This window comes from Oryx dammah, unplaced genomic scaffold, assembly GCF_014754425.2.
Source record: "Oryx dammah isolate SB20612 unplaced genomic scaffold, SCBI_Odam_1.1 HiC_scaffold_13, whole genome shotgun sequence".
NCBI classification, from domain to species: Eukaryota; Metazoa; Chordata; class Mammalia; order Artiodactyla; family Bovidae; genus Oryx; species Oryx dammah.
The window spans coordinates 25,543,195-25,570,542 of NW_024070197.1; the positions used below are offsets into that span (position 1 = coordinate 25,543,195).

Genomic DNA, 27,348 nt, shown 5'->3' on the forward strand with positions numbered 1-27,348 from the left:
ATCAACCTGCCTGACTTCAGGCTCTACTACAAAGCTACAGTCATCAAGACAGTATGATACTGGCACAAAGACAGAAATATAGATCAAAGGAACAAAACAAAAAGCCCAGAGATAAATCCACCCACCTATGGACACCTTATCTTTGACAAAGGAGGCAAGAATATACAATGGAGAAAAGACAATCTCTTTAACAAGTGGTGCTGGGAAAACTGGTCAACCACTTGTAAAAGAATGAAACTAGAACACTTTCTAACACCATACACAAAAATAAACTCAAAATGCATTAAAGATCTAAATCTAAGACCAGAAACCATAAAACTCCTAGAGGAAAACATAGGCAAAACACTCTGACATAAACCACAGCAGGATCCTCTATGACCCACCTCCCAGAGTAATGGAAATAAAAGCAAAAATAAATAAATGGGACCTAATTAAAATTAAAAGCTTCTGCACAACAAAGGAAACTATAGGCAAGGTGAAAAGACAGCCTTCAGAATGGGAGAAAATAACAGCAAACAAAGCCACAGACAAAGAATTAATCTCAAGAATATACAAGCAACTCCTGAAGCTCAATTCCAGAAAAATAAACGACGCAATCAAAAAGTGGGCCAAAGAACTAAACAGACAGTTCTCCAAAGAAGACATACAGATGGCTAACAAACATATGAAAAGATGCTCAACATCACTCATTATCAGAGAAAAGCAAATCAAAGCCACAATGAGGTACCATTTCATGCCAGTCAGAATGGCTGCCATCCAAAAGTCTACAAGCAATAAATGCTGGAGAGGGTGTGAAGAAAGGGGAACCCTCTTACACCGTTGGTGGGAATGCAAACTAGTACAGCCACTATGGAGAACAGTGTGGAAATTCCTTAAAAAACTGGAAATAGAAGTGCCATATGACCCAGCAATCCCACTGCTGGGCATGCACACCAAGGAAACCAGAACTGACAGAGACACGTGTACCCCAATGTTCATCGCAGCACTGTTTATAATAGCCAGGACATGGAAGCAACCTAGATGTCCATCAGCAGAAGAATGGATAAGAAACCTGTGGTACATACACACAATGGAATATTACTCAGCCATTAAAAAGAATACAGTTGAATCAGTTCTAATGAGGTGGATGAAACTGGAGCCTATTATACAGAGTGAGGTAAGCCAGAAAGAAAAATACCAATACAGTATACTAATGCATATATACGGAATTTAGAAAGATGGTAACGATAACCCTGTATGCAAGACAGCAAAAGAGACACAGATGTAGAGAACAGTCTTTTGGACTCTGTGGGAGAGGACGAGGGTGGGATGGTTTGGGAGAATGGCAAGGAAACATGTATATTATCACATGTGAAACGGGATCACCAGTCCAGGTTCGATGCATGATACAGGGTGCTCGGGGCTGGTGCACTGGGATGACCCAGAGGGATGGGATGGGGAGGGAGGTGGGTTCAAGATGGGGAACACATGTACACCTGTGGCGGATTCATGTCAATGTATGGCAAAACCAATACAATATTGTAAAGGTAAGTAAATAAATAAATAAAACTGAGATTTAAAAATAAATAAATAAAAGCATACAAGCCAGCTATGGTAGTCACACTACTCTAGGATATGGAGAAAGGGCTGTGTATGAACAGTTCAAAAAGGCTTAATAAATAAAACTGAAATAAACAGTAACTTTCTAAAAATCAGAATCTCTTGAAAACATAACAGTCCTTCACAAACTAAAGTTTATAAATATAGAACCAATACATAGCCCCAGAAATGAGAAGTGTTTTGTATTTCATTATCCACACTTCAAAAAAAAAACCACAACGATCTCTTTATTGTCCTGTTGACAAATGGAATCTGAGATTTACCACCACAGAGACAAAGTAAAGCTATTTAACCTATGAGGAAACTAAATTTTGGCCTCACAAGAGCATTATGATAACCAAGCTGCACAGGACATACAAACTGTGGAAGCTGTGCCCACCTTGGTCAATCTCCCGTTATTGGATAGAAGAGTGGATCTGATTTACCGGAACAAGACCTGGCCTACACACGTGTACTTTGAAGAGGAAACAGAAAAAGACAAAGAAAAAAAATCCCAGATGGGTAGGATACCCACTCCTGTTAAGAAACACAAAAATGGAGGGAGAAGTTTGGGGAAACTGGCAGAAAAGAAAGGTAAGACACTAAAAACCAGGTAATTAGTGGTGTGACTTAAACATGTATATTCTTCCCTAATGGGAAAAGCAGAATGTTTTTAAGAGAAAGCTTCAACATGATCTAATTGACATTTACAGACTATGTCATTCAACAATAGCATAAACATTCTTCTCAAGCTCACATGGAGCATTCATCAAGACAGATCACATTCTGGGCCATTAAAAATGTCTTAAATTTAAAAGAACAGAAATCATACAAAATTAAACTAGAAATAAGCAATAACAGATAGCTGCAAAGTCCCCAAATATTTGGAGATTAAACAACACACTCACTACTAAATAATACAAGGGTCAAATAAAACATCAGGAACAGAAAACTATAGACCAGTATCTCATGAACACAGCTGCAAATATCCTTAAAATTTTAGCAAATCAAATCTAATAATGTATTAAAGAAAACTATACACCACAACCATGTGGTATTTATTCCAGATATGGAAGGCTGATTCAGCATTAAAAATTCAATTAATGCAAGCCAACTAAACTTCAATTAAATAAATTATTTTTTTAAATCAATTAATGTAACCTAGCACATCAACACGCTAAAGAAGAAAAGGCATATAATCGTATAAGAGAATATAAACTGATTGGAAAAATTAAAAGTTGGAGCATTTTCTTAAAGAAAGGTTTTGACTTTCCTGGAGGCCCAGTGGTTAAGACTGTGAATCCACTGCAGAGAGCATGGGTTCGATCCCTGGTCTGGGAACTAAGATCTAGCATGCTATACAATACAGCCAAAACAAAACTAAACAAAGCTTCCCAATGATTTCCCATCATATTCAAAATAAAATCCTAACTCCTGTGAGGCCTTATAGAATCTAGCCCCTGCCTCAAACCATTCTCTGCCTCTCTCAGTCTACTGGCTGCATGGGCCTTCTTGATGCTCTCCAAACACGGCAAGCTTGTTACTTAAAGCTTGTTACTTACCCTCGGGCTTTGCAACACCAACTGTTCCCGCTGGTTTGTACACTCTTCCCCCAAACCTTTGCACAGCTTACCACTTTACCAAGTTCTCTACTCAAATATTACCTCCTCTGAGTGACCTGCCCTGACTATTCTACCCAAGAACCTGGCCCACTGCCCCATATCCCATTCTCCTCTGTTATCACTATAGTTCCTCATGCTGCTCTAGTATTTTTCACAGCATTGCCCCCTACTGACAGGAGCGTCCTTCTTTCCCCATGAATTTCCTATCTCCCCCACTAGAACATAAGCTGCACAAGAATAAGAGCTTTGTCTGTCTCATTAACTGACACATCCAGCACTTAGTACACACTTGCCTAAAAAAACTACTTACCGTTGTCAGAACACGCATAATTGTGTCTATATGCCACCGTTTGGAAGGTGCATACCTGAGAAAATAATGGCACAGGTGAAAAAACTGGAACCTGTAAATTAAGTTCTGCTCAGTGACTTTCATGGAGAAGGAAATGGCAACCCACTCCAGTACTCTTGCCTGGAAAATTCCATGGATGGGGGAGCCTAGAAGGTTACAGTCCGTGGGGTTGCAAAGAGTCGGACACGACTGAGAGACTTGACTTTCTTTCTTTCTATAGTTCCTTTTGGAGAAGGAAATGGCAACCCACTCCAGTGTCAGATGGGTCTGGTGGGCTACAGTATATGGGGTTGCAAAGAGTCGGACACGACTAAGCAACTCACACACACACACAGACACACACAGACACACACACACACACAGACACACACAGATACACACACACACACACACACACACACACACACACACACACACAGTGACTTTCAAAACTCCTTAGTCTTGAGGTTCACAGGTTAAGTGGCTCTATCTGGACACATTTCACCTTCAAAACTACCAGCAATTAAACTAGCACCAATTCCCATTTCAATGGATAGTGAAATAGTACATGGTCAAATTCAGATGTAAATACTACAATAGGAGTTGCTGAGTTGAGAACTGAGAACTCTGTCTCCAGTTTTTTTCTTAGAAAAGAAAATCATAAAGTCAGGACAGGATAGGACAGAGACAAAAGAATAAAGAGCACTCTTCCCAGACCCAGGTAACATCAGGTCTAGGAACTTGCCTCCCCTTAAATTCACAATGGAAAGAGGAGAAATAACCATACTATCAAAATCCTGAGCACTTCATCCCAGGAAGTTTTACAAAGAACCACAATTCAAATGTTTTAACTTTTCTATTCTCTTCATTAAAAGGGAATCATAGAAGAGAGGTTAAAGAACAGACATAAGAGAAGATTTTATAAAAGTGGGTATTTTGGTCTTAGTATAATGCTTAACATAAATACTGACTAGAATGATCTTCTCAAACCCAATTTCTAATGGTAAGCCTGAAATAAACGTTACATACTTAAACATGTTTACAACATTTCCCTCGTGTTTTAAAGATGCTTTCCAAAAAGTTCCAAGCATTTTTTACCAATGAATGTAAAAGTTAAATCTTACTTTTCTGCAGCAAGGAAGATTCCCGATGCACAGTCTGCTTTAAATTCTGGCTCACATGAATCCAGAAAATAAAGTAACTCCTTCATCATGCCTCGAATATTATTCCCATTTACCAGGGCAAAACTCAATTCCATTGCACGCCTTCCATGGAGGGAAGAAAAAAAGTTATGACATTTACAGTGGGAATGAAACAAAGACCCAGGTATGTTGTCCCTGAACACCAAGCACCAGTAGATGTATTGATGTCTTTGTGTAATCTTGTAATTCCAATCTTTGCACACGAGATAACCAAAGTTAACAAAAGTTATTCTGAACTTTCATCAATGCTTTTCTTCAAAAATTCCCCAAAGATACACACTACTATAGACAGTTTGGATTCAACGGTATATTCTATGAAGCTGAAATTTAGAATACCTAAAAGGCTCAAAAAGAGAGGCAAAGAAATTAATACTCAAAGATACTATCTCTCTGCACCAACAGTTAAAACTGTGATATACAGTCACCAAACTCTTTTACTAACAACCACTTCAACCCAAAGATGATGTAACATACATCGAAAGGTATACAGGTGATTAGAACAAAAACAAACCCTGAGGGCTAAGGGAAATATGTTAGAGAAAGACAAATATTATATGATATCACTTATATGTAGAAGCTAAAAAAGCTGAATACATAGAAATACAGCTAGAATGGTGGTTACCAAGGACTGTGGGGTGGGAAAAATAGGGAGATAATGGTCAAAGAACATGAACTTCCACATGTAAGATAAACAGGTTCTGAAGATTTAATGTACAGCATAATGGCTATTATCAATAATATGTATTAATATACTTGAAAGCTGCTGAGAGAGTAGATTTTAAATATTTTTACCACAAAAAAGAAATGGTAATTATGTGATATGCTGCAGGAGTTACATTTTGCAATAAGGTGTGACAAAGCAATGTGATGTACATCTTAGACTCATACAATTATATACCAATAAAGCTGGAAAGAAAAACTAAAAATGACAGTAAGCACCATGAAAAGGAAAAAAAGATATGCGCTATGAGCGCAAACAGGAGTTTCTATAATAGCATCACCATGACAAGAGTTTGAGCAAACTCCGGGAGATAGTGAAGGTCAGGGGAGCCCAGTGTGCTGCAGTCCATGGGCTTGCGAAGAGTTGGACATGACTGAGTGACTTAACAACAATAACAAATAGCTGCCTATCAAATTTGGCAACCAAGGTAAATATGGATATGCTGGTTACTATACTCATCTTTTCATATTTGGTCAATAATGTCAAACCATGCATATAATTTACTTTCAAAAATACCAATTTAATGAGTTGAAAATACTTTCATCTTAATCTACAAGCAACAAAAACTCAATCCTTACAGAAATGCAATAATAGCTAATTTCTTATACAGTGTTTAAGTGCTTTACATATGCTAGTCCAGTTAATCCCACATAACCTTTGGAAGTGGGTGCTCCTGTATCTACACTGTATATGGAGACAACCAAGCAGAGAAAGACTAAGTAACCAGACCAAATTTATTAAGGGCAAAGCTAGGATCTGAAATGAGGCCTTCTGGCTCCAGACTCTTAGCTTCTATTGCTATACAACCTGTCAAAAGACCCAGGTTTTACTTTTGAAATGCAAAGCCCAGTCAAGAGCTATGGAGAAACAACACAATAGGAGTCAGAATATCTGATTTCTATTCCAAGGTCTGCCTTGTTCAAGAAGTAAACTTTAGAGTTAAGTCATTTGATTCCTTTGGGACTGTACTTTAATCTGTTAACTGAGGAGAGAAGTAATTGCCTAGTTTCTCTTACTGGCTTGCTCTGAGAACCAACTCAGAGGGTGCTTATAAATCCTTCACAAAGCTTTATATAGAAGTCATTATTACTGAGACCAGGTCTTATTTTTAGTTTGCCCAAGCACTTAACACCTGTTCTCTGCAAATAAAAGGAACTCAATTATCAATAAATGTTTGTTAAGTGAATAGTTTCAGAGATCAGTTCAAATTAAATTTTTTCTGGTTTGAACAGTAAACCAAAAGTTCATTGAAGCCTACTATAACTAGGTTTTACAAACAGGTACAAGTTATTCTAAGAGGAGGACCAGTAGAGTTAATTGATCAAGGAAAAAAATATATGCCTTTCAAAGCCCTATGCTGAGTAAAATAAGTTAGACAGAGAAGGAGAAATATCATATGACATCCCTTATATGCAGAATCTAAAAAGAAATGATACAAATAAACTTATTTACAAAACAGAAACAGACTTAAGAGAATGAACTTATGGTTGCCAGCAGAGAAGAAGATGTGGGAAGAGATAGGGAGTTTGGGGCCGACATGTACACACTGCTGTATTTTAAAATGGTAACCAGCAAGGTCCTACTGTATGCCACATCAACATTATGTGGCAGCCTGGATGCAGAGACGTTTGGGGGAGAATGGATACATGCATATATATGGCTGAGTCTCTTTGCTGCTCACCTGAACTATCAGAACAGTGTTAATCAGCTATACTCCAATATAAAAGGTTTTTTTTTTTAAGTCCTACATGCTGCCTAAAAGTCATTCCCAGATACACTGTTTTAACAGGCTGCCTCTAGTATCTTGGGGCATAAGTACTGCGAGAAAATGTGTGCTGTCAGCCATTCGAGTCTCAGCATAGTGATAGAACACTCAGCCGATGGATCACTTTGTATCTTCATCCTCCAGCACACAGAACACAGTACCTCTGATTAGTAAACGTATGCCCAGCCTAGTTGCACCTGTTTTATTTAACAAAGAACCAAGGGTAACTTCAGGGTGCACTTAAGTATTCCTTACTGGTCTCTCTCATTGATCTAAACTTCTCCCTGCCAATCCTTTTCAAAAAAAGGATTTACTCTGTCAAAATAATGACTGAATACATAAATCTCAACATTCTCCTTCTCAAAACTCTATTACAAAGTTATCAGATGGAGGATGGGGGGGCACAGAACTTTCAATTGTCTGTTACCGTTTTATGGAGACATCCAAATCTTTTAGACAGTCCACAATTGTGCTTCTGTGCCTCTGTACTGCATTGTGATCTGTCTGCACAGTCTTCAACAAAGATGTCAAAGCTACATATCTGGGTGAAACAAAGTTGCAGAAGAACAGAATTAAAATGGGAAATTCAGGATAGTTCTCTGCTTAATGACAAAGATGATGTTCAATGACTACTGAAAATCATACATGGTTAAATATTTAAAAGATACAACAGACTTAGTAAAATGTAAATGCTGTAAAGCCATAAACAACATTATAATCAAAAGCTGTGGCAACCAGAAGCCTGGGATTTAGATTTGCATTCATGGCCAAGTCCATTTAAACTTCTGAAAGTGATGGACTCGATTCTTCCAAACTCTTTCAAATAGCACAACAAAATAAGCATACAGTATGTCTTTTCAGGCTGCCTGAGCCCCAAAATACAAGAAGAAATTATTTCAATTTTACTATTTGTATTTTCTCTGCTTTTGACACCAGAACCAAAACTGCCCCTACAAAACTTTGAATTTACCCTCCAAGTATAAAAAATTCTTCTGGAAGGAGAAGATAATTCAGGGTACTATAAATGATTATTTCCACATTTTTTTTTCAATCATAACATGGTAAGAAAGAATAAAAAAATAACACTGATAAATTCATTCACTTTTTAAAAGTAGCTGGAGTTTACAAACATCTTCTAGGTTTGCAACCAAAATATTCTATTTTCCTTCTTAATTGACAGGGGTCAGCAAACTAAGCCTAGAACAGCCCTCTGCTATCTGGTTTGGTAAATCAATTTTTATTGCAATGCAGCCACATTCATCATTTACACAGTCTGCGGCTGCTTTCACACCAAGAGGCAGAGCTGAGTAGTTGCCAGAGACCCTAAGGCCCAGATAGTCTATGATACAGACCATCTGTTCCTGGACAGAAAAAGTTTGCTGATTCCTAAAGGTAAAGCATAAATAGCACTAAAAGTTAACTCATGAGGCAAATCCTCAAATTCTTATCAAAACAGTCTTGAGACTAAAAATAAAAATCCTGAGTTGAAATTCTAGATATGTCACTCTACATGTGTGATCTTGAGCAAAGTCACTCATGAATACACTGAGTTTATAATAGCCAAATACAAGGTATTTTTCAGCTTACTTACCTGATGTTCTTGTCATTGTTCAGTAAGAAACGACCCAGGATATTTATGGCTAGGACCTACAAAAAAATAGCATAGGTTAAGAATTTAAGAAAATCAAACATCTATATTGTTTAAGGATCACTTCCTGGCCTCTGATGAGTGCAAACTATTTAAAGGTGGTAGTTTAGTCAGCACTTCTACAGACTGCTAGCCAAAAAAACACCTCTGAAGGCAAACTCTTAAAATCATATTCTATTTCAACAGTAAAAGTTGCAAGAATGTTTTCAAGTTTTTATATTGCTAGCAGGAAAATACTACTGGTACAACTTCACTGGAGGGAAATTTGGCAATAACTATAAATAATAAAAATAAGGTATTCACTGGATGGTTAGGTTAGGACTCTGAGCGCCCACTATAGGGGGCACGAGTTTAATTCATGCCTCGTGACACAGTCCAAAAAATTAATAAATAATTAAAACTACAAAATGAAAATATATCCCCTGCTTCAACAATTTCACTTCTAGGAATTCAGCTGACAAATATACTTGAACATATGCACAAAAATCTACTGCAACACTATCTGTAATCACAAATGATAGGAGTGTTCATTAATAGCAATTTTCCTAAATGTACTAAGGCACATTCACACAATGGAATGTTCTACAACCATTTAAAAGAATGAATCATGACACACGCTATGACAGGTATGTACCCTGAGAGTATTATATTAAGTGAAATAAACCAGACACAAACACCCCATACTATATGATTCCATTTAGGTGAAATGTCCTGAATAGGCAAATCCATAGAGACAGAAAGTAGAATGGTGGTTGCTAGGGGTTGGGGTCAGGGGATAATGGGGAATTACTGTTTAAAGGGCACACAGTTTCAGTTTGGGAAACTAAAAGTTCTGAAGATGAACAGTGGGTGTTGGCTACACAACAGTGTGAAGGTACTTACTTAATGCCACTTAACTACAAAGTTAGAAATGGTTAAAATGACAGAGGGTATGTTATGCATATTGTACCAATCTTTTTTAAAATGAGTAATGGTCTCTATATACATGTTTTGCAATCTCAAAAACAACAGAATGATCTCTGTTCGTTTCCAAGGCAAACCATTCAATATCATAGTAATTCAAGCCTATGCCCCAACCACTAATGCTGAAGAAGCCGAACAGTTCTGTGAAGACCTACAAGACCTTCTAGAACTAACACCCAAAAAAGATGTCCTTTTCATCATAGGGAAATGAAGAAATACCTGGATTAACAGGCAAATTTGGCCTTGCAGTACAAAATGAAGCAGGGTAAAGGCAAACAGAGTTTTGCCAAGAGAACACACTGGTCATAGCAAGCACCCTCTTCCAACAACACAAGAGAAGACTCTACACACCAACATCCCCAGATGGTCAATACCAAAATCAGACTGATTATATTCTTTGCAGCCAAAGATGAAGAAGCTCTATACAGTTAGCAAAACCAAGACCAGGAGCTGACTGTGGCTCAGATCATTAACTCCTTATTGTCAAATTCAGACTTAAATTGAAGAAAGTAGGGAAAACCACTAGACCATTCAGGTATGACCTAAATCAAATCCCTTACGATTACACACTGGAAGTGACAAATAGATTCAAGGGATTAGATCTGATAGACAGAGTGTCTGAAGAACTATGGATGAAGGTTCGTGACACTGAACAGGAGGCAGTGATCAAGACCATCCCCAAGAAAAAGAATTGCAAAAAGGCAAAATGGTTGTCTGAGGAGGCCTTATAAATAGCTGAGAAAAGAGAACCTAAAGGCAAAGGAGAAAAGGAAAGATATACCCATTTGAAAGAACAGTTCCAAAGAATAGCAAGGAGAGATAAGAAAGGCTTCCTCAGTGATCAATGCATAGAAATGGAGGAAAACAACAGAATGGGAAAGACTAGAGATCTCTTCAAGAAAATTAGACACACCAAGGGAACATCTAATGCAAAGATGGGCTTGATAAAGGACAGAAACGGTAGGGACCTAACAGAAGCAGAAGACATTAAGAAGAGGTGGCAAGAATACACACAAGAACTATACAAAAAAGATCTTCATGAGCCAGATAACCACGATGGTGTGATCACTCACTTAGAGCCAGACATCCTGGAATGTGACGTCAAGTGGGCTTTAGGAAGTATCACTACAAACAAAGTTAGTGAAGGTGATGGAATTCCTAAAAGATGATGCTGTGAAAGTGCTACACTCAATATGCCAGCAAATTTGGAAAACTCAGCAGTGGCCACAGGACTGGAAAAGGTCAGTTTTCATTCCAATTCCAAAGAAAGGCAATGCCAAAGAATGTTCAAACTACTGCACAATTGCACTCATCTCACACGCTAGCAAAGTAATTTGAGCAAAGTAATGCTCAAATTCTCCAATCCAGGCTTCAATAGTACGTGAACTGTGAACTTCCAGATGTTCAAGCTGAACTTAGAAAAGGTAGAGGAGGCAGAGATCAAATTGCCAACATCCATTGGATCATAGAAAAAAGCAAGAAAAGTCCAGAAAAACATTTACTTTGTTGATTACACCAAAGCCTTTGACTGTGTATATCACAACAAACTGTGGAAAATTCTTCAAGAGATGGGAACACCAGACCACCTGACCTGTCTCCTGAGAAATCTGTATGCAGGTCAGGAAGCAACAGTTAGAGCCGGATATGGAACAGACTGGATACAAACTGGGAAAGGAGTACATTAAGGCTGTATATTGACCCGCCGCTTACTTAACTTATATGCAGAGTATAACATGGGAAATGCTGGGCTGGATGAAGCACAAGCTGGAATCAAGATTGTTGGAAGAAATATCAATAATCTCAGATACCACCCTTATGGCAGAAAGCGAAAAAGAACTAAAGAGCCTCTTGATGGAGGTGAAAGAGGAGAGTAAAAAAGCTGGTTTAAAACTCAACATTCAAAAACCCAAGATCATAGCATCCAGTCCCATCCCTTCATGGCAAATAGATGCAAAAACAATGGAAACAGTGAGAGACTTTATTTTTCTGGGCTTCAGTATCACTACAGATGGTGACTGCAGCCATGAAATTAAAAGATGCTTGCTTGCTCCTTGGAAGAAGAGCTATGACCAACCTAGATAGCATATTAAAATGCAGAGACATTACTTTGCCAACAAAGGTCTGTCTAGTCAAAGCTATGGTTTTTCCAGTAGTCACATATGGATGTGAGAGTTGGGACTATAAAGAAAGCTGAGTGCCAAAGAATTGATGCTTCTGAACTGTGGTGTTGGAGAAGACTCTTGAGAGTCCCTTGGACAGAAAGAAGATCAAACCAGTCATTCCTAAGGGAAGTCAGTCCTGAATATTCATTGGAAGGACCAATGCTGAAGCTGAAACTCCAATACTTTGACCACCTGATGCAAAGAGCTGACTCATCTGAAAAGACTCTGATGCTGGGAAAGACTGAAGACAGGAGGAGAAGGGGATGACAGAGGATGAGATGGTTGGATGGCATCGCTAACTCAATGGACATGAGTTTGATGAGTTCTGGGAGTTGGTGATGGACAGGGAAGCCTGGTGTGCTACAGTCCATGGGCTCGCAAAGAGTCAGACACATCTGAGCGACTGAACTGAACTGACACCATTTTGTATTGAAATTTTTTTTACTTTATGTGTTCATTTTTTTAACACAAATAAATATTAAGAAAAATGGATTAACTCAAATATGTTGTTGTCTTGTTTGAAGTGAATGAGGCCAACTCAAATCACGGCTCCAAACAAAAGCTTATTCTGAAATGGTTCCTTCATTCAACATCATCTATATTTGTAACCATACGTAAAATCTTTGAATTTCTATTATAATCAACATTAATCCTTCAGTGGAGAGAATGATACTTCAGGTACCAAAACATTATACATTCTGCATCATTCTTTCCTAAAGTTAATTTCCAAAGTCCAAGTCAATTATTTTAAAATAAAATGTTTAAAGATTAAAAACTTACTCTCAGTCCACTCTCTGACTTAATATCCATGATAGTCAAAACCGTTTCATAAAGAATAGCATTTCCTACGTTTTTACTAGTCTCCGTATTAGTGGCAACCTGAAAAGATACAGAAGGTGTTACGTGACAAAACAATGCTTCCAAAAAACATCCAGAGGTAACAAGAGACACTTTGTGATTGTTTTCAGCCACCAATGAGAAAACACAAATAAAAATTGCTCCATATAATCAAAATCAATATCCTCCCTGCTATACTAAAATGAGTGTTTACAAAAACACAAGTTTTGTTCTACTCACCTGTGCTAATATATCATTCATAGCTTCACTTGAGTCATCATCATTTCGTCCTAAAATTCTTAATAACCGCAAAATTCGTACCTAATGCGCAAAATATGACAAACATCAACAAATTCTGTCTAGCACAAAGGAACTTTGCTTGATATGAAATTCATATAACTTAAATGAAGTCTTAGATCCCAATAGAAATGGTCAAAATTCAAACAGAAGAATTTTAAACATGATCTTTAGAGCAGTTATGTATGGTTCTATGTCTTAATGAAGCTGTTAGACAACCTACACTTCACAGTCACAGGATACCATTACCTGCAGAGCTATATCACAATGGAAAATCACGTTTCTATGCGGTATATGATTTGACTATTACAAATATAATTTTATCCTGTTAATCTAATACAGAATTGTGTCACTATTCATTAATGTAACTAGCTTAATCAATTAACTACCAAAACTACCCGACACAAACATAAGAGGAAGGAAAAATTCATTCCAAAATTTATCATTTATCCTAAACTTTCTTTCAAGCTCACCTGTAAAAAGGGGTCACTGATCCCAGAAACATCATGTTCTGGTGAATATCCGGACATGATGAGGTTCTTTAAAATACGAACTAATTGGGGCACAAGCTGCAGGGAACAGAGATGCATTAAAAAACAGTGAACATCAAAGAATTTCTCAGGAATAGGCAGAGGTTAACTTGGCTTCGAAAAAAAGGTTCAAGAGTCTGAGTCCAGGCAAATTCTACTGATACAATATCCTAGTATATTGTTGATGTTTCACAGACATAACTTAGAAGTATTCTGGCCCAGAACTCAAGAAGGAGTATGTATGTTATCTGAATTAAAACCAAACCAGACATTTTTACTCCAGAGTTATATATGCAAAGATACTACAAATAATAGTAGGCCAGAAAGCCTATGAGAAACGAGTAAAACAGATGCCTATGGGGACTTCTATGGGACTTGACACACCTAGGTTGCACAAGCATGTTCAGTTTTTAATCGATCCAATACATGTGGATATAAAATGCTACCACATCCAAAACTCTGGTAATTTTGTGAAAATTAGTTTAAAACAAATTATCTCAAATAGAGAAAAAAAAAAACTCTCTCCTCTTAACATATTGTCAGTTATATCCTTTCTCAATAAACAATAGGGAATACAAAAGTCTCTAACACCTACCAAGTGGAAAAGACGCATGAAAAACTGTCTCCTTCCCCTGAGGAAGGCAGCAAGGCCACAAATGCTGTTTTTGTCCTATTCTTAACTCACAGGACACAATTTTTGGTAAAATTTAATTTCAGGACCTAATCATACATTTGTTGCCTATCTTATCTTACTAATGAAATGATACATTCCTTATGGTCAGAATGCCCTTCCTTTTTTAACTCTGTCCACCAGACTGACTGATGACACACAGCAGAGGCAATTTTATTGCCAAGCTGAACTTAAAAATGCTTTAAATACTATTACTTATTGCACTTCATTGATAAATCATTTAAAATTAAAACCACATTTCAAAATGTTTGCCACAATAAGAACCTTTCCAGTCTCCAACTACAAACTCAGTTTAGCTATATAAACAACTCTAATCACCTAACATTATGAACCGTCCAAAGCAAACTCAATCTTATCTGTCTTGGAGGCAATCAGAACAGCCCCAACTTTGCTGCAACTCAATTATCTTTTTCTCATTGAATCTGGATTCCTCTCTAAGGGGATCAAGACTGAAACAAAAGCCAAGCTGGGCCCAAGGAATGCATTCAAAACACAACACTAAGTCTACTGCTGAATATAAGACAACATAATCCGTGTGAATAGGTTTGCCCATATCACTTCAGAATTAAGCACTTCGTAAGTCACCTAAACAAAAATCTAATTTGGACAACTCCAAGATTCAAACAAATCTAAGCTTACAATGGCCTGTAAATTCTAAACAGAATCCACATTAAATCTGTCAACTCTGGACAGATTCAATTAGAAGTCAGAATAATATAACTGCATAAACTGCTTTAAAATGTAATAAAACTGGGGCCATCTAATTACCAAGCTCTGCACTAAGAAGTAGTTCGCCTTGCATACTTCTCAATGGTCTACTTTTTTGTACTACACACATCCTTCATTATTTTTTTAAATCTGGTTTCTGTCTCAGAAAAGTTCTTTTTCCTTCAGCTACCAAGCTCACACCACATAAGAGCACCCTGGGACAAAAAGCACAAATATCTCTAAGCATACAAATTCTTGGAACCAAGCTTTATTTTTCAGACAAAAAAGCAAGTTACTAAAACTGATGACAAGACAAAATAAAATGACAAAGGGAAAAGCTGCAGCCATGAAAATCAGTTGATGCCCACCCACTCTACCTCAAAAATCTTTTAACACTCCAAAACTTCAAGGCAAGATTGAGGGCAAGTCAGGAGGAAATTAAAGCTCTAAGTCTGAATTGAAAGTTCAGAAGTACGTACTGAGCTTTTTAAAGTATGAGGTTACCCAGACACAGTTCTAAAGTGTATCTACTTCAAAAAGAAGCAGTGTTTGGTGTTTTGGTTCCAAAATGATCTGGACTGCCATCACCAATGCCACTGGGAAACTGCTCAAAGTTTCTCAAGTGAAGATAAAGGAAAGGCAGAGGAGGAGGCTTAAAAATCAGGAAAGGCTGCAACTGAAATCCAAGGCTGACTGTGGAGTCAGGAGTTTAAGTGACAAGACAAAATCTGGACTAAGGAGTTAGCCAAAAATGCTATGACAAATAACACAGTATTAAGCACAGATTCAGCATTAGTATATTTTTTAAGCCACATTTGTAGATGGATACACAAAAGCTACTAAGGACCTAATGCCAGCATGCACCATCTAAATGAGGGTTAATTCTTACCTTTTCATTCTAACATACAGCAGGATTCCAAACAGAAAACAGGAACAAAACATACAAAGCAAGCATTAGGGACAGATACGGGCCTCATACTATTTTTATAATACTTTAATCAAGACATGACCATCTAAGGAGGAAAAAAAAGCCCCCCCCCTTCCCAAAGAGCTGCTATTAGAGCTTCGTTAGATCTAAAGTGCAAAGTAAACCCAATATATGGAGTGGTCAGCATCCTGTAAAAGGAACTGAATGCATGTAATTACCCAAAAAATAGTCTTTCTCTGAGTCCTGCTTACTAGTGCCTTCTGAAAGTAAGTGGAAAAAACAAAAATTTCCATTCTAAAATGCTCTAAGAAAGGGAGGGAGGGACTTCAGAAAGCTAGAGATGTCCACCACTGGAGTCGCCACAGCACAAAATGAACGGAGGGGGACTCTATGTTAGGTAAAGTTAATGTCAAATCTCAGTTTGCAGTTTTCACCTTAGGGGGGAAAAAAAAAAGAAATCACCTGCCTTAAAATACGTGCGCACGTGCACACACACACACACACACACACAATTCACACACACACACACACACACAATTCCTGCTTGTAATTAGACCTCAGGTTCACACACACACACACACACACACACACACAATTCCTGCTTGTAATTCGACCTCAGGTTACATTTCCTAACTTCAACGTGAAAACAGTAGACAAAGCACAGGAGAGATCGGTGTGTCTGCCAAGGAGAGAAGACTTCCATTATGAAAGGGGAAACACTGTACTACTGCCAGATCTTAGACGCCTAAAGCAGGCTTCCTACCACACAGAAGGGTTGGTTAGGTCCTTTACTCAGTTCCATACCTTTCTTTCAAAAGAAAATTCCTAAGTGAGAAAGTCATGTCCTTTAGGAAAATCATTTCAATCAAGAGAGGCTTAGATATACAGAATGGCACCTACCTTTCTGAAATGTGCAAGCATGTCTGGGCTTCGCTCACACATTTCTGTGAGGAGGACTACAGAAGTGTGAAGGACACCTGAAAGAAAAGAGCCAGTGAAAACTAAAAATGAGGCTGTATTCTTCAGTTTCATAGCACAGGGCTTTCAGTTCTGAAGGTCAATTCCAAAAAGGTAGCTGCTACTTTTGTTTTTTAATCTCCCAAGAATCTAAGCATTGAGCTGAATACAAAGAAGGTATTGATAGATACCTGCTGATTTAATACAGATGATCTCAGTCAAATCAGAATATTCTAAAGTTATGTGGCCAAAATAATTGGTTACAAATGACATCCAATGTACAAGCCTCTCCATTTGAGAATATCCATAAAGACATGCTCAGTCAACATAAACTGGATATCACCTGCTCCAGATTTAGTAAACTCTTAGCTGATTTTTGAAAGATATTTCAAGAAGAAAAATCTTACTAAGACTTTAAATTTCCAGACAAAATATAGTCATGAATGACAAAGTAAATTTGCTTGTTCAAGAGTGAATGAAAAGAATCACATACTTAACACTAAATATGTGCCCTAGACATTCATTTATTCAACAAATATATTCTGAATCTTCTAGGCATTGATCAAATTAAATACTTGTTACCATTTTTTTTCTTAGCATTTAGGACAGAAGAATTTTCTTCACTCAGAATCTGTTTCATTAAATTCAAAATAAGAATAAAATGTTCAGTAAAGAACAGCCACATACATTCATTCCATCTAATTCCTCCAAAGTTTTATATATCTTGAGTACCCATTACAAATTCCTGTTACAAGTAACCTACAAAGAGTTTCACAAATTTTACACTACAATGGCAAAGAGATAAAGAAAGAAGCCAAGAAGTCAAAAGGTTTCACACATGAAAATCAAGGCTGGATCATTTGCAATTATACTGAGTATTACATAATATAGTATTTTTGATACAATAAAAGGGGACTAGAAATGAAAAACAAGCTTACTATAAAGCAATCAATCTCTAATTACAAAACTAGCATTTGAGAGTAGAAGAGAGATTCAACCCATTGGCCTTTCCTGGAAAAGGTGTCCAAGCACAGCAGAAAGCTGAGTCCACTGTGTGAGACAGAGGCCAAGAATGCCTGAAGACTATTCTTTCTCCTTCTCCCTCAGTACTTCATGAGTGCATCCAAATCACATTACCATGGTTCTTTTCATTCAACAAATTTTTTGTTGCTGGTAAAAACATCTCCATAAGTTCAGGAACCTTCCTGATGACATGAACAGCACAAAGTGCTGCCTACAAAAAAAAAAAAACATAAAAAGGACAAAAAAAGATTTATTTCAATTAAAGTCAGTACAACCAACCTTACAAACAAAAGAACCTTGTCAATCAGTTCACCTACATAAAAAAAGAAAGGAAGTATAGATCTGATTATTATCAGATTTATTAGTTATTAATTGGTTAGGGCTGTCCAATTTATACTACTCCATTAATGAGAACTTCTAACTCACCTGTCTCTTCGGTCATATATTACCAAATAAGTGGACAACAACTTTTTTCAACCAGACCATCTGTTAACACAAGCTTACCAATTGTGCTAAATATAATTTATCTGCAGCTTTGCAAAGTTAAAAAATAAAGACTCCATCTGTGATCATCGTTTTTCTGAGTAAGAAAACCAAAAGGTTTTATAAAAACACTATGCAGGTGAAAGATACATATATTGCAGATGCTTTAAATCTGCTGCTACTTTTAATAATACCTATACTTTCTCCATTCAAAATCTACTGAAATCAAGAAAATCATTTGAAAGTTACTTAGTATCTTAGTTAAGTCTCTTTGTTCGCCAACCAATCTCTACTAAAGAAAAGATGGCCCTAGCTTGTTCACAGGAAAGAAGGGGACATTCAAAGACTGATTTCAGTTACTCTCCCCCGACCCCCGCAAAGGAATCATAACTACTACTTGTTGGAATTGAATATCATAATTTAGGTACATTAATAAGAAAAGATTTCAACTAATTCTTTCCATGCTACAATTGAGGAAAACAATTTTTCCTAATCTGCAGGTATATTTTATTTAATATTTATGTAATCTTTCTGAACAAGAGCAGCCCACACATTCTTTAAGAGAAAGGACTGGCTTTGGCCTATAGCCATCATTTGCAGCACACGATCCTGGCAAACAGCTCGGCCCTTTTAACAGCTTTGTCTCACACCATTAAATGCAGAGGCACAATCATTGACAATCAGATGATCTTATGTCATTCACTTCTAGAGTCCTAAATTTTATACCGCTTATTTATGAAGGCTTTAAGATTCAAGCACAATAAAATAACAATAGAATATTTATACTAACAAAAGCATATAAGAGAATAAGATCACTGTCTTCCATTACTATTCCACTTAGATATACCAATTTTAGGAAGGAGGTTCTAAATCATTCCCTAATAATTATCTAGGTCCCAAGGAATTGCACTTCCAAGATTCAAAGGCCCTAATACAAAGGCATAGGCAATAAAAAAAATCACCTCCAAAATTAGTATAAAAAGTAGATTTTGACTTATGAACAACTGCTTCATATAAAGTCATTTAAAACACATTTACTGCACAGAGAAATTTATGTTATCACTTACGCTTTCAAAAATGAATAATGTGCCTTCTCTCCATAATACTCCCTAATCCAAACACAGACATTCCATTTCATGGAAAGTTACCTTTTTTCTTAAGTAAGAGTTGGAGGTTTTCAGGAGTTTTTCTACCTCTCCTGCAAGATCTCTGCACATCTCTGAGGATCCCATGCAGCCGAGGGTACAAAGTGCTAGCCCTTGTACATATTGTGTGCTATGATTGAGATCACTGCAAAAGAAAGAAGGCGGCAGAAATGAATATGCCCTGCCCGGTGCTCCCAATGAAGAAGCTTCACAATCTAACGAGAAAGCTCTGAATGATTCATGATTTCTCTCATAAGGAAAATGTTAGGATAATTTTTGCAAAAAAAGCGTTTATTCTAACCTTATTATTAATACAAATTACAACACAGTAAACTGACAGTTCGTTCTACATGCTTACAACCCAGAGTTTCCAAACACCATGAGTAACAGAAACTGTACAACATACTATCTATGGGATGCCAAAAGCACTTTCTTTACTAGCAATGACAGAATATGAAGCACAACTCTATCTTTTAAGATTTTAATATGCTCTACTACTAACTACAAAAAAGTAAGATATTAACCAAAATGTTAAAAAAAATTTAGAAAACACAATCTCTACTGCTAGAGCATTTAAGATGACAAACATCACAACAGAAACACTCTAAAATCTTTGATCTTATGTTATAGTATTAACCTTGATATTAATTTTTATTTATTCAAAAGAAGAAAAACAACAACTAAAAAAACAGCTAATTAAACCATCTTAAGCTAAGGTAGATGTTACAGTAAGGCTCAATATCTAGTACTACAGATACAAAAAATTCTATTTCTAACAGGCACTGATTACTGCACAAAATTATTTCTAAACCAGCCAGGAAGTATTTTCAGAAAAGTTGAAGCATTAAAAGTTTGAATAGTAAATGCATTTATATATTATAATCAACTCTTCCTATGCAGAAGCTGAATTCCTATGTTGAATTATACCTTATGCTACTTCTACCAGCCTTAAGAGTATTTTAAAATCCTTTAGTTCAGTGGTTCTCAAACGGTGAAAAGAGAATCTCTGGAAGTTCCCAGGACTATTTCAGGGGGTCCATGAGATACAAACTACTTTTACAATACTAACTCATTATTGGTCAGCTTTATTGCACTATTAGTGCAAATGGGAAAAACTAAGGCACATTAGCACAAATCAGGCACCAAACTGTATTACCAGTCCCTGAATTCACCGCCACACAGTTACAGTGAAAGAACGGAGGGAGGGAGGCAGTTTCACTTAATACTCCCCATTTTGTTGTTGTCTGCTGTTCAGTCACTCATGACAAAGAAGTAAAAATGACTAGCTTAATTATACCTTGACTTTTTTTCTTTTTTAAGCCATGCCATGCAACTTGTAGGATCTCAGTTCCCTGATCAGGGATTGAACCTGGGTCACTTCAGTGAAAGGCCAGAATCCTAAGCACTAGGTCACCAAGGAACTCCCTCATACCTTGACTCTTCAGTGCACACTTTTTAATATTCTCTGTGACAAAATGGAAAGTATGCATGAAATACTTCTGATGCATAATGAAATAAGGGACAATCTCAGAGAAAAGCAGTTGTGTATCTGTTTCATTTGCAAGCTAAACTACGAACCAGCTGTTTTTAAAATGAACTGTTTTTAAAATGAACATCATTTTTACCTGAAAAATAAGAATTATTAAGATGTGGTTATTTGGCAAACATTTTCTGGAAGAAAAGGCGAATAAGTCTATCACTTCAAGGGCAACAAGTGACAATATTTGTTGCCAATGATAAACCTAAGCTTTGAAAGTGAAAATTAGAATTTGGGAATATTTACATTGCCATCATGAAACTGACAGTCTATTAAACTTTAAAACTCAGTGAATCAATTTTCTCCAAATGCATTAAGCATGATGTTTAAAAACTATGCAAAAGAGTCAAACTGTATGAATGGGTTTCAATATAACAAAAAAAAAAACTTCACTGATATGGTTTCAGATTCTATACTAACCTAATGAAACTACCACTTGTGGAGTTTGGTACGGTATCATGGAAGGTTATCCATAGTTATCTATGCAAGGGTTATTAAAGCCCTCTTCCTTTTTCAAACATTATCTGTGAAAGGCTAGATCTTCATATATTTCAACCAAATCATAAAAAAATGAATGCAGAAGCAAATACAACCATCTAACCTATTCTATTAGGTTAGATATTAAAGATATTTACAAAAGTGTAAAATAATGCCATTCTTCTCTCTGAACTGTTTTTCTTCTGGAAAATAGCTTATATTTCATCACAAAATGTATTGCTGTCAACACTGTAAAGGTTTCATTAACAATAATTTTTAATTATTGAATAAATAAATGAATAAATCCCCGAAGAACAAAGAAAGGAAAAGAAACAAAAGGAAAGTGTCAGTCAGGTTTGCTACTTCCTACTAATTTGAATATTTAAGATAAAACTTACTAATAAACTTTAACTTAATTATGGTCCTAGTTCCCAAAAATATTTTGTTAACTCTTCATTCATTTTTCAATGATTAAGAATATCTGTATAATGCAAGCCCTTAAAATAATGTGTCTGATTTTTAAAGATTTAAGTCCAAGATCATTAATGTCTTAAAAGTTTTTCAGGACCAATGAGGTAAAGATGCCATCATTAAACAGAAAAACTGCAAGTACACTATGATGCCCTATAATACAAACAAAAAGCAAGAAACCTCACAAAGAAACAAAAAAATGATTCATTAAAAGGTTTTAAAAAACTGAATGATCCAAAGTCCTTTGACTGAACTTAAACTCAAGTATCAGATCAATTCCCAACTATTAGTAGCTCTCTCCTAAATTCACTTGGGGCTTGGCTGGGTCTCATTATACACACAGATTCCCTTCTTTGCCTATATGCCTCATTCTTCAATTTTAATCAAGCTACAAACCTATTCTTAAGTTTGCTCAAAACTTGATGCTAGGCAGAACTGCCAAATTATCAGCATGTGACTAAAGGCTTGAGTAATAAGGGCAACAGAGCATGTAAGAACAAAAATTAAAGAAACTTTCAGAGGCTTGTCCAAAATAAGAGTATGAAGTCATGTTAAACATCTAGAATGTAACCTCCATGACATCAAAGATTTCCGCTCACTTTTTTCATTCTCCATCCTCAGCACTTACAATAGCTCCTGGCATACAACAGGTATGCAATCAATGTTTGTTGAATAAATTGAAGCAACCTAGTATTTTCATTATTAGTATTTATTTCAAGGCCAAAAAGAACAAAATATTCCCAAATTAAGCTGCAGAGTCAATGTATTTAAATGAGACACTATATTTTTACAAACAAATCATAACTCTCATTTTAAAACTTTTCATTATAGGGAAATTTTAAATTATAACATTTACCACAGCAAAATATGAGTTCAATGTCTAGAAACTGATCACCTATAAACCCCTGCTTCTTTCTGTCACTTGCAGAAATACTGTAAATTAAAAATGAAATCTAAAAAAGGAGATAAACTGGCAGACATACCAAAACCAAAACAAACCAAAAAGAACCTTAAATGAATAAGGCCATCAGAACTTTCATAGCTTTTTAAGAGAAATCTATTATGAGAGGGACACTGAGAAGAGCTGTTAACTCCCTACTCGCAGGTCTTCTACTTTCTCTGGAACGACAAGCTTCTTCAGTTTCTAAGGTAAACGCATAACTGGACTAGTAAATCAGTAAAGCACCTGTTAGAGAAAAAAGGACTTATGCACAAAAGCTCACAGGACAAATACAACTGTCAGCAACTGAAATCTGGGATTAGATTGCTGACAAGCAAGACCTCTCTTTTTACCTTTAAATGGTATTCATTCAGAATATACTGGTAATTATTTAATAAATACAATGCCTCATAATTCATGGTATTCAAAAAATTCTATGATAAGAAAGCTCAGATTTACCAATGCTTTTTCTGTTCTATCAAAGTCCAAATGCTTATTCATGCTAAATAGTTGCTATGACTCAAGATGTACAACAATGCTTTCATTTAAATTATCTCCTACAGTTTTACTTTTTTCTACAGAAGTTTTAATCCTTTCCTTAGCCTCTTTATATATAAGCTCCAGAACCAAAAGCAACTCAATTATATTCTAGACAGCAAATATAAAACCAATAAACAGAAGCCTTTGATGTCATATTATTAAAAAGACCTAAAAAAACAAAGCAGTTATTAGAAGAAAGAAATTAAGACTTACTTCTTGATACAGTTGGTCATGAGAAGATGGACATCTTGTCTTTCGTCTAACAGCAGCATTGCCCCTAAATAGCCAATGCGTTTGTCTGTGAATTTTTGAGAGGCAATAAGCTTGAGGCACTCCAACTGCAAATTAAAAAAAAAAAAAAAAAAAAGAAAGAAATTAAGAAATTGCTACCACAATCAGGAAAGCAATGTTTTTAACCCAGAGTCAATGGATAACTAAAGTACATAGGTATAACCTATATCATCAAACCACCTAAATCAAAGGCAAAGACTTAAGATCTTTCAATATCTTAATGTTAACAATCAAGCTCTGGAATAGAGTATCTAGTTAAGGCCCTATCATACTTGCCATCCAAATAATCTGTGAAGTTTATGTTAGATCTAAATATCCGTACAGACTACGGGAGTGTTATCATAAGGGTTTAATAAACCTTACTCTTAATTTAATTCCTAGGGAACATTAAATGAGCACCTAACACATGTGTATTTAATGTCTGGTTCCTATTTTGAATATCAAAAGCTCAGTAACTGAAATGCACCCATGTGTCAAACAGTCCTAAACATCACGAAAGGTACAATTAAAAAAGGACAATTAACTTTAACATTATGTGGAAAAGTGCTACATTTGAGGCTTTAACTATGAAGAAGAGAGGTTTTAGGAATCAAACAGAAGTAAACAACAACATAAAGCCACAAGAAAACTCAGTAATAGAATTAACCTAAAATATTTTATACAATTTCCTCTTACATAATTCTTTACACAACCCTCAGAGCTTAAGAATCCATGAAGTTATTTACAATAGCCAAGATACAGAAATAACCCATGTGCCCATTAACAGATGACTCGTTTAAGGTTTGTGGGGGGTGTGTGTGTGCACACACACGCAGGCATGTGTGTATAACAGAGTATTAACGAACCAAGTATTACCATTAGCAGCCACATGGATGGATGGACTTCATATTAAGTGAAGTGAAAGGCAAATGGTACATGATATCACTTACATGTGGAATCTAAAAAGTAATACAAATCAATCTACTTACAAAATAGAAACATATCAAGGTAGAAAACTTATGGTTACCAGAGGGCAAGAGAAAGAGAGGAGTAAATTAGGAGCAATTAATAGATCCAAACTACTATACATAAAATAGATAAGCAACAATCATTTACTGTATAGCAGAGGGAACTATATTCAGTATCTTAACATAATGAAAACAAATCTGAAATATATACTCACACACACATTCGTATAATGCAATCACTTCACTGTACACTGGAAATACAGACAATACTGTAAATCAAAAATACTTCAAAAAAAAAAAAGTCCTTGTAATTAGTTTGTCTCTCTACTTAAGACCTTCTTGAACTTCATAATCACTGATATATACTTTATCATTTCATCTTGACTAACAAGGAAGAAGCCAAACATTCCCTCTAGGGCAGCGGTTTTCAAAGGGTATACACAAGTTAAAACTCTTTAAGAGGAGTTTTTCAAACTATGCTCCCATTTAGAATCAACGCATTCCAAGGAAAGGGGCTCAGATGCAGACCAATGTACATAGCAATGTGAGATCTCATGAGACTACTTCCCACACGAATCTGCCTGTAAGTATGAAAGTCAAATTGAGGAAACTAAAAGAGTTTACAAATAAATCCATCTTGAGCTATTTAAAAACTGCTCTCTCAATGTGCCTACATTAAAAACACCAAAAGGTTGTGGGATGACTATAGCATCATGAACAAGTCAAAGAAGCCTCTAAGAGAATAAGCAGGATCCCAAGGAAAACTAAAATGCCTCTGAGATTAACAAAGATTATCTAACAACCCTTTCTTTCTATCTACATAATTTAAATTTCAAAGAATAATTTCTGAAGTAGATGATTACAGTCATTCTTAAATGTCAGCCGAAAAGTAACTGCTGAGGTGAATGAGAAAATCACAAGTTAAAATGTTATTAGAAAAATCTTTCTCTTTTTCAAACTGAAGGCTTTTAAATCTTCTCACTTAATCATTCTATAAATAATATTTTAACAGTGAAAGAAAATGTTCTAAGAATCAAGATATCACCGAAATGTTTATCATCCTTACTGAATCATGCTTTTGACAAACATCAAGCATTAAACAAATAAACCACCCCCAATTTTTTTATTAAGATGAACTAATGAGAAGGATATTTTTAGGCATTAATATTACTTCATATTTTTAAAGGCCAAGATTAAGAGTGTGTGTGCACGCGCACATCGCGTGCTCAGTTGCGTCCAACTCCATGCAACTCTATGGACTATAGCCCACCAGGATTCTTTGTCCAAAGAATTTTCCAGGCAACAATACAGGAGTGGGATGCCATTTCATCCAGCAGGGGAACTTCCTGCAACAGGAATCAAACCCGAATCTCCTGTGGCTCCTCCACTGGGCAGGTGGATTCTCTACCACTGAGCCACCTGGGAAGCCAGGTTTTAAGATAAGACCAAAATTCATCAGACTAGTAAGTACAATTTGCTGTTTTTTGTGACAGCTGTTAAAACTACTAACTAAACACCAAAAGTAAAACTAAAGGGACAAATAACTAAATTCTTTCTTTTAAATATTCTCCATTGGTTCAGGGACTCTGCTTCAAGAATGAGCTGCTGCTTTGTTTTTTTTTTTTTGAAGGTGACAAATTTGAGGGGAAAATATGATTATATACTGGAAATGGTCTCTGAAATACATCTTCAGATGAAGGGCTGACTCTGATCACACTTCACACTTACGTGGCAGTGGCCAGCAACTGAGCTCATAATGCACCACGTGTCACTATTAAGACTGTTACAAAGTTTTCAAATATTGAAAAAGAAAATGACTGAAGCAGAACACAGTGGGATGTGGGTAGTGAGGAGAAGGCATTCATTTTTGAGCAGCCCTCACTAAAAACACGACAAACACATAAGTTACAGAAGAAAAGTAGTGACCAATTAAATGTATCTGTTCCTGAGACAACCACCTCAACTTCACCCCGGCACTTCTACTCATCTGTAGCCGCCTACAACTTCCACCTGAAAGACAGCTGGCCCGCACATCTACCCTTAGATCCACCACCGACAGTCCCCCGGCAAGATGCAAGAAGGCTTCTGCTTTCACCCCAAACTCTGGGAACAAAGTAAAAGCAAACGACAAACTTAGAAAAACTACTTGCAACCCAGACATGAAATCCTATACAACAGGATTCTATAATTACTTTTTAAAAAGACCGACAATGAATATGAAGTGACAGTTCAAACTAAAAAGAATAATTTAAGTACAAAATGAAGTTCAATCTCCTCACAAAACAAATACAAAACCAACTAGGAAAACTTACTGAAAAAAAAAATCGATCTGTACACCTGAAAAAGGTGAGTTATACGATATGCAAAATATGATTCAGTGAAGTTATTAGAAAAGAGAAAGAAATGCAAATCAAAACCATACTGAGATATCACATTTTAACCTATTAACAAAGATTTTTTTTAAGTGTTATTATAACAGTGCAAGGACATTAGTAATCAGAGTATAAACTGGCACAAGACGTAGTGAGAAAGACTGTATCTATCTACATTACACACA

General features: G+C 36.2%; 1 protein-coding gene and 1 non-coding gene across 5 annotated transcripts in view; both read right to left on the reverse strand.

Annotated features, from left to right (window-relative positions):
* The window catches only part of AP1G1 (adaptor related protein complex 1 subunit gamma 1), an 81,858-nt gene that overhangs the window by 23,805 nt on the left and 30,705 nt on the right, over nucleotides 1-27,348 (reverse strand). For 2 of the 4 annotated variants that reach the window (XM_040253175.1, XM_040253173.1), the window contains exons 3-14: nucleotides 23,767-23,891; nucleotides 19,592-19,733; nucleotides 18,075-18,171; nucleotides 16,881-16,957; nucleotides 15,942-15,950; nucleotides 13,597-13,692; nucleotides 13,067-13,147; nucleotides 12,770-12,868; nucleotides 8,808-8,863; nucleotides 7,644-7,757; nucleotides 4,653-4,793; nucleotides 3,511-3,565 (exon numbers count right to left, since the gene is read on the reverse strand). In XM_040253175.1, coding sequence (XP_040109109.1) covers nucleotides 3,511-3,565; nucleotides 4,653-4,793; nucleotides 7,644-7,757; nucleotides 8,808-8,863; nucleotides 12,770-12,868; nucleotides 13,067-13,147; nucleotides 13,597-13,692; nucleotides 15,942-15,950; nucleotides 16,881-16,957; nucleotides 18,075-18,171; nucleotides 19,592-19,733; nucleotides 23,767-23,891 — 1,092 coding nt within the window. The remainder of the gene's footprint in view (nucleotides 1-3,510; nucleotides 3,566-4,652; nucleotides 4,794-7,643; nucleotides 7,758-8,807; nucleotides 8,864-12,769; nucleotides 12,869-13,066; nucleotides 13,148-13,596; nucleotides 13,693-15,941; nucleotides 15,951-16,880; nucleotides 16,958-18,074; nucleotides 18,172-19,591; nucleotides 19,734-23,766; nucleotides 23,892-27,348) is intronic. The other 2 variants (XM_040253176.1, XM_040253174.1) reach the window with 1 other exon arrangement.
* On the reverse strand, nucleotides 7,281-7,366 carry LOC120873354. The gene has a single exon (XR_005723431.1). It is a non-coding gene; the product is annotated as a small nucleolar RNA SNORD71 (small nucleolar RNA).